General features: G+C 39.6%; 1 protein-coding gene and 1 long non-coding RNA gene across 2 annotated transcripts in view; one reads left to right on the plus strand and one right to left on the minus strand.

The window, feature by feature from the left end:
• UNC13C (unc-13 homolog C) overlaps positions 1 to 14,415 on the plus strand; it is a 382,852-nt gene that overhangs the window by 159,529 nt on the left and 208,908 nt on the right. Inside the window, exons 11-12 of the mRNA XM_039492380.1 lie at positions 1,855 to 1,970; positions 4,069 to 4,232. Coding sequence (XP_039348314.1) covers positions 1,855 to 1,970; positions 4,069 to 4,232 — 280 coding nt within the window. The remainder of the gene's footprint in view (positions 1 to 1,854; positions 1,971 to 4,068; positions 4,233 to 14,415) is intronic.
• Positions 1,160 to 8,682, minus strand: LOC120373659. Its single transcript, XR_005585631.1, has 3 exons — positions 8,557 to 8,682; positions 4,063 to 4,165; positions 1,160 to 1,450 (listed from the first exon to the last, which is right to left on the minus strand). It is a non-coding gene; the product is annotated as an uncharacterized LOC120373659 (long non-coding RNA).

The raw sequence follows: 14,415 nt of genomic DNA on the forward strand, positions 1-14,415 counted from the left end.
AATTCAAAATGAGATTTTTTCAAAGGATTTGGTAGATAGCTTTGCTACCGCTATCAGGACAGTGTAAATAAATACCTCATATCACTTTATTCACATCTCATTGTATGTGAAATGAATCTACAAAGAGCTGCAGAAAAACATATGGAATCATTTGCTTACTGAATATCAAATAATAATCATGTTATCATTTAATATATGTTTATGTATAGTCCTAGGCCTAATTCTCTTTTGACATTTCACTTGTGCTAGTCTGTTATCATTGGACTCTCTTCTAATTTATCCCCATGTAACAGAGATGAGAATGAGGCCCATGATTACAAACAATGTGCCAATTTGTATTTGTTCAAATAATTAATGTTTGGAAGTAGATTTTAGCTTACTTAAAGATAAGCATGCAATATTGCTTTTTTTCAGGAAGCAAGTTTGTACCCACTAGATGTGCTGTAACTCAAGTGCTACCCTCCTCTATTTGTTTGATAATATAAATATGATAACAATGTTTTGTTTAGATTGCCTGCTCTGCAAAAGGTAAAGTATGTAACAGGGAGTTTGCCAAAGTTGGAACATGTGTTTTCTGGGCAAAAATCTTTATCACACGATGTAATTCCCTTATTTCGCTACCGTTCCACTTAATGTTTCATTAGCCATTGAAATATATGGACATGTAAAGAAAAATGTTTTGATTCGTTGCAGCAAATTAAACAAATCTTTTAGCCATGTGTTTTTATATTTGTACACAAAGTAATTTTTTAATAAGATCAACAAGTCATTGTCATACTGAAAGATTTCCTTAGTATCTTTCAATTGATAAAGCTGATACAATAATATAAAGCAATTGACAAAACTGATGCCTCAAAAATTGTTGCTTAACTGATTTGATTGGAAGCAATTTAATGTTGAAAATACATACCCTTATTGTATAACTGGAGAAAAGAAAGAAAAAGTATAGATTGCAAAGCTTTTAACTATCTTCTACAATAAATGTTATAGGTGGCTCCTGGTAATTGTAATATCTTAAAAAGGAGGCTGGTATATGTCATTCTAGTGCACGCACACACATGTTTTTTGCGGGGTGGAGGGGGAAATTTCAAAAAAGAAATGCATTGGATCAGAAAGAATGCCAAATTCTTACTCCTTATACCATTCCGTTTATTCACGATTCATTTCACAGCACTGTACAAAAGATTTATTAAAAAAAAAAAGTCATGCTTGTTAAATCAGATTACACTGCTTGAATGGACTGGAATAATAATAGGTGAAATCAAAGAACAGCTGTCAGCATTAGAAGCAGTAGTAACTGGATAGACTAATATAGATGGCTTCATGGAAGTTCTCCAGATGTTTTCTTCAGTATGATTCAGCCCCAGTTGAGGAATCACGCCTATGCACGAACTTGGTGTTTCCCCTCAGGCATGGATGCCTTTGAGGCCTTTGGTGAAGACGGAAATACCTGTGGAAAGCACCAATAATAGTAATAATAAAATAGTAAATAAGAAATAGGAGAATTAGCTCATTTCCTTTAAAAGAAAGTAGTGCACACGTTTGTGTACATCCCATTTTGAGTTTGTTTGGGTGACAAATTGTGGGAGATTTGTTACTTCACAGCAAGATATTGTACTCCATAGCCTGGACCATATGGGAGCTCAGGTTTGCAAAAATGTCAAGAATGACATTACATTAGAAATTCCTAACTCTGGAAATCAATATATGTTGTGCTCAACAGCTGGACTTTGGGGGCATAGAAAACATTACATTATTTGGACCAAAACAGTTTTTAGAACTGCAGTAGTGTTTCTCTGTTTTGACAAAATGTATTCTTGGTAAAAATTAACAATTCTTTTTCTGTTTCTTCAGAAAAACGAACAGATAAATCAGCTGTCTCTGGTGCCATTAGGTTGAAAATCAACGTTGAAATAAAAGGAGAGGAGAAAGTTGCTCCATACCATGTGCAATACACATATTTACATGAGGTATGTTGGTGAAGTTTGTTCATGTACAAGATCATTTTGCTATGTTGAAATTAGATAAATAGAGAATATAGGGCTATGAAGACTAGAACAGTGATACATTTAGTTTCACTGCAACAGGTTTTTCAGTTCAAACTCTTGGAATATGTATCAGTGATTGAATCTCATGACCAGATTCAAAGTCATTGTATCCAAGGAAGAGAGACTGATATGCTACTACATCAGCAGATTCATCTTGCCAAATGGTTAGAAAGTAGAAAGAGGTGAAATGGCCACTTGACTTCCTAAGCTTTGCTTCTGCAGTTCTCTACCCTCAACATTTTAAATGCCAGTCACATGCTTGTTAATGTCATCAAGAATACTAGGATTATAAAAATTATAAAAATAAATAAATAAATAAAACCACCTCTAGAATACATATGCTCCCACATTATCCATGGGAGACATGAGAAATCCATGATGTAATGTTTAGGATAGTTGACACACAGGCCATAGCAATCCATAGGGAGCAGTATTTACACTCCTGGGGCCTGACTGTTCAGTTTTTTCTCGGTCAGATTTCCAGTTAGTTTCATTTGGACTTCGTCTACAGTAGAAGTCCAGGATCAAACTGTGTTGTCAGAGCTTTACATGGAATTAGGAAAGCATCTAATAAAATCTGAAAACAATATGGCATGACAGGAGGGAAAAATAGTAATATTTTAACTACTGATTTGGGTGGCTTATTTCTAATTTTAGACCCTTAGGAGGACTTTTATGTGACTGGGAATAAATAATATGAAAGATAAGGGGTGGGAGAGCAAGGGAGATTCTTCATTCTCAGTGTTGAACAAAGGACAATATCTGTATTATCTATGTATGTCCCGGCCTTCGATTCATTGAAGGGTGCCTTACAGTGTACAGCAGCACTGGCAGATGAGCATTAATATCTCTGCAATAGTTCTGCAGTGTCCCAGAAATACAATAATATGAGGCCAGGCAGAAGAATTCCTGGGAATGATGGTGAGAAACAAGCAGCCCCAAGAGTAGGCGGCCTTTGACATAAATTAAAAGAAAATTCATCACAAATAAAAACAGCAGCTACTTGAGAGCATCTCTGTGTCTGTTAATTCCTGTTTGCATCAGACTGGATTTAATTTTTATCCCCAAAGCACAAGAAAATAGATAAACTTTATATGGGTGCTATGAAAGGTACAATACTAAAGCTCTAAAGGGTATCTACAAAATTGTCTCTAGGGTATAATTGCATTGGGCACCTGTTTTCATGCACAGTGTGTATCTAAGTTATATAGGGCCCAGATCAGCTTCACTTTGAAGTGAATGGTGGAACTCCATTAACATCAGTGGTGCAGGATCACCCTCTACATGGTTATGGACTGGGCTAAAGAGAATTGGTTGTGTAAAGGTAAAATGGAGATCTCAAAATTGTTGGTCATCTTTTGTCATTGAAAATATCCAGGAAACCAAATTCAACAGTCCTGGGTTTTGGATTTGTTTGTAGCTAAACCAGGCAATCTGAGAAAAACAAATTCTCTTTCATTGCATGCAAATTAAATGTTAGCTCTTGCTGTGAAGGTTGCTAAACCCTAATCCTTGCTGTGTCCCTTTGTTCTTTAAGTAACTTCTTAGATATTCTTAACAAATTGCCTATAACTCAGAATTTTTAAATCATGAAACTTGAAATTCATTGGTTAAAAATCCAATTCAAGCTGCTGGACAGTTCAGTGAGCATTATAATATAATGTTATAATTCATTAACAAGGGCACATAAGACAAAAGAGAAACTTCCTGCACTATTTTGTACAGCATTAGAATTGTCTCTGTCGGCAATGGTTAACTGAAATGACCTTATGTCAAGGAGATAGATCAGGTTGCTGAATCACTAGCCTGCACTGGCAGAGCTCCATTTAAAATGTATTTTTAAAGCTTTAGTCTTTCCTCTCCAAATGATGGTTAGTTTGTATTAGTAATTGCAGAGGCAAACAAAATTTGAAATTAAGGAATACACTGAAAAAATATTTTATAATATAGAATATTCTTACATAATGCCACATAGATATTGAAATTTCCTATTAATTTGAAAAAAATCTCTTACCTTTAGAACCTATTCCATTATTTGACTGAAGTTAAATCTAATGGTAGTGTAAAAATCCCTGAAGTGAAAGGAGATGAAGCCTGGAAGGTATACTTTGATGCTGCTGCACAAGAAATTGTAGATGAATTTGCAATGCGTTATGGAATTGAATATATTTATCAAGCTATGACGTAAGTATATCATTTCTAATTTTTTAAAAATCTATGAGAGGGGAATGAAGAATTCGAAACCTTCGTCCTTGTTTCCTCTTTTCAAATGCAATCCTGATCAAAAAAGTCTGTCTCTTAAATCTCTTTCTCAAAGAATACTCAGAGTGAAGTACTTCACAGTTAGCAGTAGAAATGTGAACGTGTTTTATTAGCTATTATTTTTATCCGCAGAGTATACTTACCACTAGACCATCATAATCTCTGTGGGCCAGCCCCAGAGCCCATTGAGGTCAGTGGAAAGACTGATTTTCATCATTTGACTTTGGCTCAGTCTAAATTATTTTTGGATTAATCAATAAATCAGTAGGTGTAGTGATAAAACATCAGTCCCAGAAGTACAGAAAACTTAATGGTGATGTCAGTAATACAACAGTACATGTTCACAATTTTATATATATACCTTTTATTATATATATATATATAAAATGAAAATATAAATAAATATAAATAAAAGGTATGCTGACCACAACTTCTAAAACTTGTAGGTAATTTGTAGTCTGCACTAGATAATCTAAATTGTAATACCCTCCGGTCACTTTAAAACAGGGCCCCTTACTTAAGGGGCTTTGTGTCTGGAGCTTAAAGGAGAATAATTCTCCATTATCTACAGTATATTTGCCCAGTGGAAAATCTGCCAGTATAAAAGGACCAAATTCTGCTTTTAACCATGCTCATGGAAATCCAGATTAATATTATTTAATTCACTGACACTACAAAAGTGGCTGTTATAGATTTTTTTTAATTATTATTATTCAGGGCATGTATCTTGTTTCCACCATTTCTTGATAGCATATTTTAAAAACAAATTATCTTCTCTTATAATGCTAAGGCACATAAACCCCAACGTTTTTCATCACAGGATTTAAAGGCACCGTCTATTGCAATGGTTATTTCTTTTATTTACTGCAGCTTATTGTTAAATATTGTACTGGATCTCTATCTGCAAGGTAGAAGGGCATTTTTGTATTTATATGCACTTGTTTAGTGCAATTCCTCCAAGGATCTCAAAGCACATTGGACAAATAAATTAGTTAAACTTTGCAATTCCCCTCTGGTATTATTAAATCAATACTCCGTGTAGGGAAACTCATGCACAGGGTGTGCATACATAGAACCTAAACCTCAGATTCCCAGTTCCCTGCTCTGACCACTAGATGCATTTACCCTGTCTCCTTTATCTTTCCATTAGCTTTGTACATCCGTACATCTTGCTTAAAGAGATGAATTATTACTTAATGTCCTATTATAATTTTTATAGCTAGATTTATTTCTATTGTACAATGTTCCCATAAATGATTCAGGACCAAGTCATTTAAAGAGAAATGACATTTATTTTATAGTATAAAACAATGCAGTGCATGGTGCCTACTGCCTTCACTTCCTTGATGAAAACAAAAACAATACTGGTTTCTACTCTATGATAATCTCTTGAGAGTTAAGGCCTGGGCATGAGATGCCTTTCTCAGAAAAGAACAGGTCTGATTCTCTGTCACAAAGTTCCCATCTAACTACCCCTTGGGTTTGATGGGTTATCTCACTGGGGGATAAATGTACATCACTCAGAGACCTTTCGCTGAAAAATGTCTTTACTGATTTTTTTTTTTTTTTTTGTATTTTACTTCATGATGACTAGATAAAAAATCTATTGGAAAGTTTGAGAGTACTGCCATTTTTCCACAGGGTTGTTTAAATCTAACTATTTCTGGATTTCAAATATGATGTAAGCTAGGGTTCTATGTTTGGTTCTTTTGGATTAAGGTTTTCATTTAGTAGTAGTAAAAATAGACAGATTAATTTTTCATTTAAAGAGGAAACTGCAATTTTCATTTGGTAAATAATGTAACAACAGCCTGATTTTCATCATAAAAAAAGGAAGAGAAACAGAACTGAGCGAAGACTGCAACACATTTTCTAGGAATCTTCATTCACTTTATTTTTTATCAATTGGCTTAGACTGGTTTGTTCCCTTTTTGTGTTTGCCATCTACAAATGAACTGATTTTGTCAGGAATTCCAAACTAGAAATTGTAAAGCAAACATTGTAGAATATTGCAGTATGTGAATTTCAGATTTATAATCACAAGTTATTTCACCAGAAACTGGGGACTAAGAATTATGGTCATCCAGTCGGGGAAAAGAAGCCTATCATGACCTATTACATTTTAAATTTTGTGTGCTCACAGTGAATGGCTCATATATAAGTTACAGACCAAGTATTGTTTGTTTAAATTAATTGGCAATAATTAATTTTGAATAACAAACATGTTCACAAACCTGTGGATAATTTGTGAATAAAAAACTGATAATTTATCAAGTAAATTTTGTGTAGTGAATTATTCAGCCAAATCTAATGGGCAACTCTTAAGAGTATGTGCACTCAAACAACTCAGGAAAGCATCTTGGTAAAAATACTGCAGTTCTACTGCAGGGAGTTTTCTTTTGGGGTGATCATCAGTTGGCTTTGCTTGTGTTTATGAAAAGACATCTTTTTTGTGGAGTATCTTTAAGAGAAATTTTGCAGTTTCTTGCTTTGGAGGATTGAGTGATTAGAATAAAGAGCAGATCCCATGTGGTAAATATATCTCCCGTCTAAAAGAAAAGCAATTTTCCAGTATACAACAGAAAGAGAATTTGAATGTAATTACTTGGCTCAGAGGAACACTTTGTAAGCATTTGACACACCAAGCTCTGGATTGCAGACTCTGTCCATTTCATATATTCACAAAAAGCACAATAACTGGCACTGATTAATACCTTTGTTGTTCTCTTCAGAGAGGTTAAGTGGCCACAGAGGCTCTTTCATCCTTAGACCTGATCCTTCCAGGGAAGGTCTGCGGTTAGGGTTTCCAGGTGTCCGTTTTTTTACCAGAATGCCCAATCGAAAAGGGACCCTGGTGGCTCCCGTCGGCACTGCTGACTGGGCTGTTGAAAGTCCAATCGGCAGTGCTGCAGGTCTAAGGCAGGGAACCACAGCCAATGGGGGCTGGGGGAGGTGTCTGAGGGCAAAAGCCTCCTGCCCCTCCTCCCCCAGCCCTGGAGCCAGACTTGCTGCTGACCACTTCCGGGGCTCAGTGAGATGCCAGGACAGGAATGGAGCCTGCCTTAGCCCCACTGCACTGCTGACCGGGTGCCCCAAGCCCCTGCCCCAGCCCTGAGCCCTCCCCAAACCTGGAGCCCCTTCCTGCACCCCAAATCCCTCATCCCTGGCTCCACCCTAAAGCCCACACCCCTGGCCCCAAGCCCTCACCCCCTCCCACACCCCAACCCCCTGCCTCAACCCGCAGCCCCCTCCCACACTCCAAATCCCTCGGTCCCACCCCCCAACCTGGAGCCCCCTCCTGCACCCCAATCCCCTCATCCCCAGCCCCACCCCAGAGCCCTCACCCCATCCTGCACCCCAACCCTCTGCCCCAGCCCAGTGAAAGTGAGTGAGGGTGGGCGAGAGCGAGCCACCAAGGGAAGAGGAATGTAGCGAGCAGGGGCAGAGCCTCGGGGAAGGCACGGGGCTAGGATGTTTGGTTTTGTGCGATCAGAAAGTTGGCAACCCTATTTGAGGTACAATGGCTGGGGACGGGGCAGTGGGAAGAGGCTTGCAAAGCCACTGCCGGTGCAATAGCTGTTCTGTATGTCAGTCATGAATTCCTGTCTCCAGAGCTGCAGCTCTGCAACTCCTCCAGCTACACTTCCTTCACCATAACCATGCCTTCCTGCATTGAGCTACTGGTTCTGTGAGTGACTGTACACATGGATTCTACTCCTCTTGGCTGTGCACGCACTCTGTGTGTGCAAGACCAGATTCTTTATACAGATATAAAAACAGATCCGTGCAGGCTCCAACAGTTCCTCATTTGTAGGCCTGGTGAGCCTGCCAGGCCTGGAAGAAGGGGAAGTGGGAATGTCAGAGAGAAATCCCTATTATGCCTCAATGGGGATGAAGAAAAGAGATACACCTCTTCCAAGAGAGGGCTGTCCTGTGAGCAGGGTTCTGGCTCTGTTGTGCTCTCTTAACTTTAGAGCTCTTTCCATTAGACTTCAAGCAACCTGTTAGAAGAATGTCCCTATTTGTGAAATCTGTAGGGCAGTTGCATGGAGTTCAGTCCACAACTTTACAAGATACGACTCTTTAATACAGGCATCCAGATCAGCTGCCTGCTTTGTTAGGGCTGCTCTGCAGTCATTGTTTAAGTAGGACCCCCTACTGCCTGCCTCCAAGCAGATAACTGCTTGTTAGGCACCAAGAATGGAATCCATGTGGACAATCACTCAAAGAAAGAACAGTTACTTACCTTACAGTAACTGTGTTTCTTCAGGATGTGTTGTCCAAATAGATTCCATGGCCCATCCTTCTTTCCAGTACTACTTCTCTGGGATTCTGTAGTGGCAAAGGGACTGAAGGATGGTTGGTCCTGCTCTGCCCTTTATGACCTCAGCTGTGGAGACATGACAATATCTGGGACACAGGCGTGGCTCCAACAGACACTGCTGTCCAGGACAATCTGATCTGACACACCCCAAGGTGACTCCATGTGGACAACACATCTCAAAGAACCACAGTTGCTCTCTGGTAAGTAGAAAGAACAGGAGTACTTGTGGCACCTTAGAGACTAACAAATTTATTTGAGCATAAGCTTTCGTGGGCTACAGCCCACTTCATAGGATGCATAGAATGGAACATATAGTGAGGAGATATATACATACAGAGAACATGAAAAGGTGGGAGTTGCCGAACCAACTCTAAGAGGCTAATTAATTAAGATGAACTGTTGTCAGCAGGAGAAAAAAACTTCTGTAGTGATAATCAAGATAGCCCATTTAAGACAGTTTGACAAGAAGCTGTGAGGATACTTAACATGGGAAAATAGATTCTATGTGTGTAATGGCTCAGCCATTCCCAGTCTCTATTTAAGCCTAAATTGATTGTATCTAGTTTGCATATCAATTCAAGTTCAGCAGTTTCTCGTTGGAGTCTGTTTTTGAAGCTTTTCTGTTGCAAAATTGCCACCTTTAAATCTGTTACTGAATGGCCAGAGAGGTTGAAGTGTTCTCCTACTGGTTTTTGAATGTTATGATTTCTGATGTCAGCTTTGTGTCCATTTATTCTTTTGCATAGAGACTGTCCAGTTTGGTCAATGTACATGGCAGAGGGGCATTGCTGACACATGATGGCATATATCCCATTGGTAGATGTGCAGGTGAATGAGCCTTTGATGGTGTGGCTGATGTGATTAGGCCCTATGATGGTGTCACTTGACTAGTTATGTAAAAACAGCAAAGAGTCCTGTGGCACCTTATAGACTAACAAACATATTGGAGCATGAGCTTTCATGGGTGAATACCCACTTCGTCGGATGCATCTGTTAGCCTATAAGGTGCCACAGGACTCTTTGCTGCTTTTACAGATCCAGACTAACACGGCTACCCCTCTGATACTTGAATAGATATGTGGATAGAGTTGGCATCGGGCTTTGTTGCAAGGATAGGTTCCTGGATTAGTGTGTTTTTGTTTTGTGGTGTGTGGTTGCTGGTGAGTATTTGCTTCAGGTTGGGGAGCTGTCTCCCAAGATCTGTGAGAGTGAGGGATCATCTTTCAGGATAGGTTGTAGATCTTTGATGATGCGCTGGAGGGGTTTTAGTTGGGGGCTGAAGGTAACGGCTAGTGGCGTTCTGTTATTTTCTTCGTTGGGCCTGTCTTGTAGTAGGTGACTTCTGGGTACTCTTCTGGCTCTGTCAATCTGTTTTTTTCACTTAAGCAGGTGGGTATTGTAGTTTTAAGAGTGCTTGATAGAGATCTTGTAGGTCTTTGTCTCTGTCTGAGGGATTGGAGCAAATGCGGTTGTACCTTAGAGCTTGGCTGTAGACAATGGATCGTGTGGTGTGTCTTGGATGGAAGCTGGAGGCATGTAGGTAAGTATAGTGGTCAGTGGGTTTCCAGTATAGGGTGGTGTTTATGTGACCATCACCTATTAGCACAGGAGTGTCAAGGAAATGGACCGCATGTGTGGATTGGTCTAGGCTGAGGTTGATGGTGGGATGGAAATTGTTGAAATAATGCTGGAATTCCTCAAGGGCCTCCTTCCCATGGGTCCAGATGATGAAGATGTCATTAATGTAGCCCAAGTAGAGTAGGGGCATTAAGGCAAGTAACTGTTATTTTATCTTCACTGCCTCATAGTACCAAAGGCAGTGAACCTGCTGAAGTGTGGCGGCTCATACATGTAAGGGGACAGTGGGAATGAGAAGGGGGAATTTAAGAAGCAGTCAGATAGAACAGAAGCAGTACATGGAGAGGAGGACATTTGGGGCAATGGAGAGAGACTGACAAAGAAGGAGGGCAGTAATGAGGGAAAGCATCTAGACACATTGAAAAAGGTTAAATTTTCCACTGGTCCCACATTTTGAGGATCTGTGTTACACACTGTAGTATGGGGATGTATGCTGCAAACTTGAAGGAGAATCATGTGAGTGAGGCTGGGAAACTTACAGGTAAAGTGGTAACAAAATAGAGGAGAAGATGTTTCCGTCTCCTTCGCCAGTCTGGCTTCATTTCTTTCTCTTTAAAATAAATAGCCAAACCAAGGGCAAATATCCTGACGCTGAAATTATGTATTTGGAGGCCTGGGCATGTTCTATAGTAGAGTCAAGTGCAATAAGCCTTGCGTCTTCTCCTGTCACTAGCAAAAGTCAGAATGGACAGCCCCTCACCCTCCTATCTCAACAACATAATTCTCATTCCAGCAGAGTAATTTCCATTTGCTGTATCACCTCTTTTGCCTGCTAGTCTTTACTGAATGTGGCTGCATTGCAGGAAGCACACCAATCACCCACTAAGGTCGTTTTCTTCTATAGCTTTTGCTTTGTTTAGGTGTGCTCGTTAATTAGCCTGTCCTGCATGTGTCTCTGTCAGCTTCAGCGGCTGATGAGATTCATTCTAGCATGAAGAGTAGAAGAGTCACAGGCCTTGCAGATTGGTTGTGATCTTGCATTGTTTTAGGGCAGCAATAAATAAAGACAGTGGGCCTGGTTTTCAGTGATTCTGAGCAATCATACTCCAAATGAAGTCAGTGGGATGTCATCACCTCTGAAAATCAGGCCCCAGGTCAGTTTTGGCTACAGATGCAGTAGCACCATGCCACCCACCGAGCAACTGAGAGTTTTCTTAGCTTTCTGCCTGATACAGCTCTCATTCAAGTCAATAGAAATGTTGCTATCCACTTCAAAGAAAGTAGGGTCAGATCCTTAGATCGCAGGCTCTTCTTTCCAGGGCTTTAGGGGGAATTCACCCTGTGCTTTGGCCACAAAGATACACCAAGAAAAATAGCTAAAAGCAGACTGCAAGCCACACCCCTGATGTAGGGAGTCTCTTTGACAGACTCATAGTCTCTAGAACAGGTGATACACTGTGTGTGTGTGGTGGGGGTGCTCCCAGAGTAGGCCAGGGTGGTGAAGGAAGTCATGTTGGGAACAGGGAACAGTCATTCCTATGCTCCAGCTATTCCTCAGCTGCTGACAGGACAATAGGCAGGACATACCATGGCAGCCGGGTGCTGGGCTGCCCTAACCAACTCCAGGAGTAAGCTGGACCCTAGCAGCTTCAGGATCAGGAAGCTACAAACTGCATTTCCTTATTCCTTGGACCGGCATGAGGTTTCTTCTGTAGAATACAAGATCAAGAGAGTAGGCCAGGACCTTTATTCCCCATCTACTTGGGATGCTTTGGCTCCACTTCTCAAATCATATTTGCTACAGGGCTAGTGTACTTAGTCACCTATTTGTCTTGCAGTTTTTTGTGAAAAAAGAAAAATGTCATCTAATAACACTTAGAAAGGCAATAGAAGAAATTTTATATTTTCAAATGATTTTCCTTATATTCATTTTCTAAAACCCTGCAATATAAGACTATTATTGCAGATCTGCTGCTGCTGAAAATATGCCACTAAGCTCCCTCATTAACAGCAATTTAAATGTTACATACTTAGAATTTCAACTATATTGATACAGTAAGGAAACTGCATTTAGATGTTTTAAATTGTTTTGACACCAAGCTAATTTTATTGCAAAATTGAAGCCAAAGTGCTTGATGTTAATAATCCAGTGCCTTTTAACCGTGCTGTGGAAAAATGTAAGCATTTCTAAAGCCTGTAGTTTCATTCTAAAAAAATAACTGAGATATTTGCATTTTAATTTGTTTTATCTTACAATACAGTCTAGTCTCATATGGTATCATTTGTGAAATGCATCCTAAGGCACTCTTCTAGCCTATATCATTCCCCCCTGTGCTTTGGCCACTTGATGCACTAGGCAAAATGGCTGAAAATGGCTCCCAAAAGCAAAACACAAATTTCCTTTTATTAGCCAGGTTACATTGATCTTATGGCTGACCTTAAAAAACCTGGGACTAAGCTTGCAAAACTTAATTTGTGTGATTAATCCATACTCATAGAAACAGTCTACTTCAGTGAGAGTTCCAACTCTAAGGAAGTGCCACAATTAAAGGGCTGAGATCCACATCTTGGGCCAGATCCTAGTTCTTTCTATGTCCTCCTTACTCCAACTGTGTAAAGGGGATCATAAAATTGGCCTAAATCATGAGTAGCTTGCAAGAGGAAGGAGAGTGGCTAGAGCACTACTGCTTTCTGACAATCCACAGCTGTCAGAATGGGCATTTTGAGGAACATTGCCAGCTGCTGCACGTTAGAGCAGCACTGAGGTTGCTCTAACTGTCACAGGCAACTTAACCAGCCCAAAGCCAGTTTTAGGAACTAGGGAGCTGAAAGGCAAAGTAAAGCTACCTTTGATCTCCTTGCCCCCTCTCAGATTCACACAATGTACTGCTAAGCCAGAGTCAAAGACTGAGGCTCTTGAATGGGCATAAGTGTTTGCAGGCTCAAGTCCTAATTCTCTTACGTTAGTATATCTCCAGTGAAGTATATGGAATCGTATCAATGGTCTCTAAATGAGAGGAGCTGGATCGGTATGTCTAGTAGTAACCAGAACTTGTCTTGTCTGATAATCTCTTTCCTCCTATAACATTTTAAATAACCAGATTTTATAGTTTTATAATTTGATGAATGCTTCATGCCATCCAAAAGATATGACTGTAGAATATCTCTTTTTAGATTTTTTTTTACTTAACATAGTATAGTATATTTATGCACATTTATTATCAACTCCTTCTGAGCAAAGCACAAAGCTAGATGTACCTAAAGTTTACAATAGCATGTTCTTTAAACATCTAGATGGAGTTAACGTGTGTCAGAAAATAAAAACAATATGACAGCGGAGAATAACAAAAAGCCATAAATATTAGATAAAATATTATGACTGTGAATCATAGGTTAAAAGTAACTCTGCTAAACAGTTGCCCATGGAGAATTGCAGCAGATTTTGCAATTTACAATCCATGAAGTGCTAAGAACAATTTAAATTTATTCCATTCCAAAAACCATACTCTTAGCTCTTTGGATTCTTATTTCTAAAGTCTTTGTCCATGTATTGTTAAATGAACAGCCATTTTACAGTGAGAGTAACATTTTCATTATAATAAAAATATAATGATACCTAAGTCTTGAACTCCTTATTGCAATTTCTTCCTTTTTAACATTGGTGAATGAATATATTGCTCTTGAAAATGAAGAACTAAAGGAACTGATTTAAACCAAGCTTCCTGGTATGGACCTTCAACATCATGGGCATTTCTTGAGCAGGCACCACCATTTATATTAAATATTTAAGTGCCAAATTGTGGCCTGACTTTTTTGATATTCCCTTAATCCCCTGCCAGTGTTACCTACATTGTGGGTAACAGTGTAGAAAGGGAAGCAGGCCCCTCAGAGCCACAATGACCCCCTTCTGTGCAGGTGGGCTGAACATGGTAGAGATGGGACAGAGCCTTCACCCTACCCCCAATGCACTGGCCAGAATAACTGTGCCAAAGAACTGCCCTGAACCTACTTCTGGTGCAATTTACTCCCTCCTTGGGGAGCCAGGAGAGAGAGTGTGATTGAGTCACAATCTCTAGCGCAGGCTGCTCCAGGGAGTGCAGTGACGCCTAGCCCTTTCTCAGGGCTGCTCAGATAGTCTCAATCGAACCTAGAGTGGGTCTTTTGTTGTGGAAAAATGGGATGCAGAATGAGATAATAAATGTC

The sequence above is a fragment of the Mauremys reevesii genome, linkage group 10, assembly GCF_016161935.1.
Source record: "Mauremys reevesii isolate NIE-2019 linkage group 10, ASM1616193v1, whole genome shotgun sequence".
NCBI classification, from domain to species: domain Eukaryota; kingdom Metazoa; phylum Chordata; order Testudines; family Geoemydidae; genus Mauremys; species Mauremys reevesii.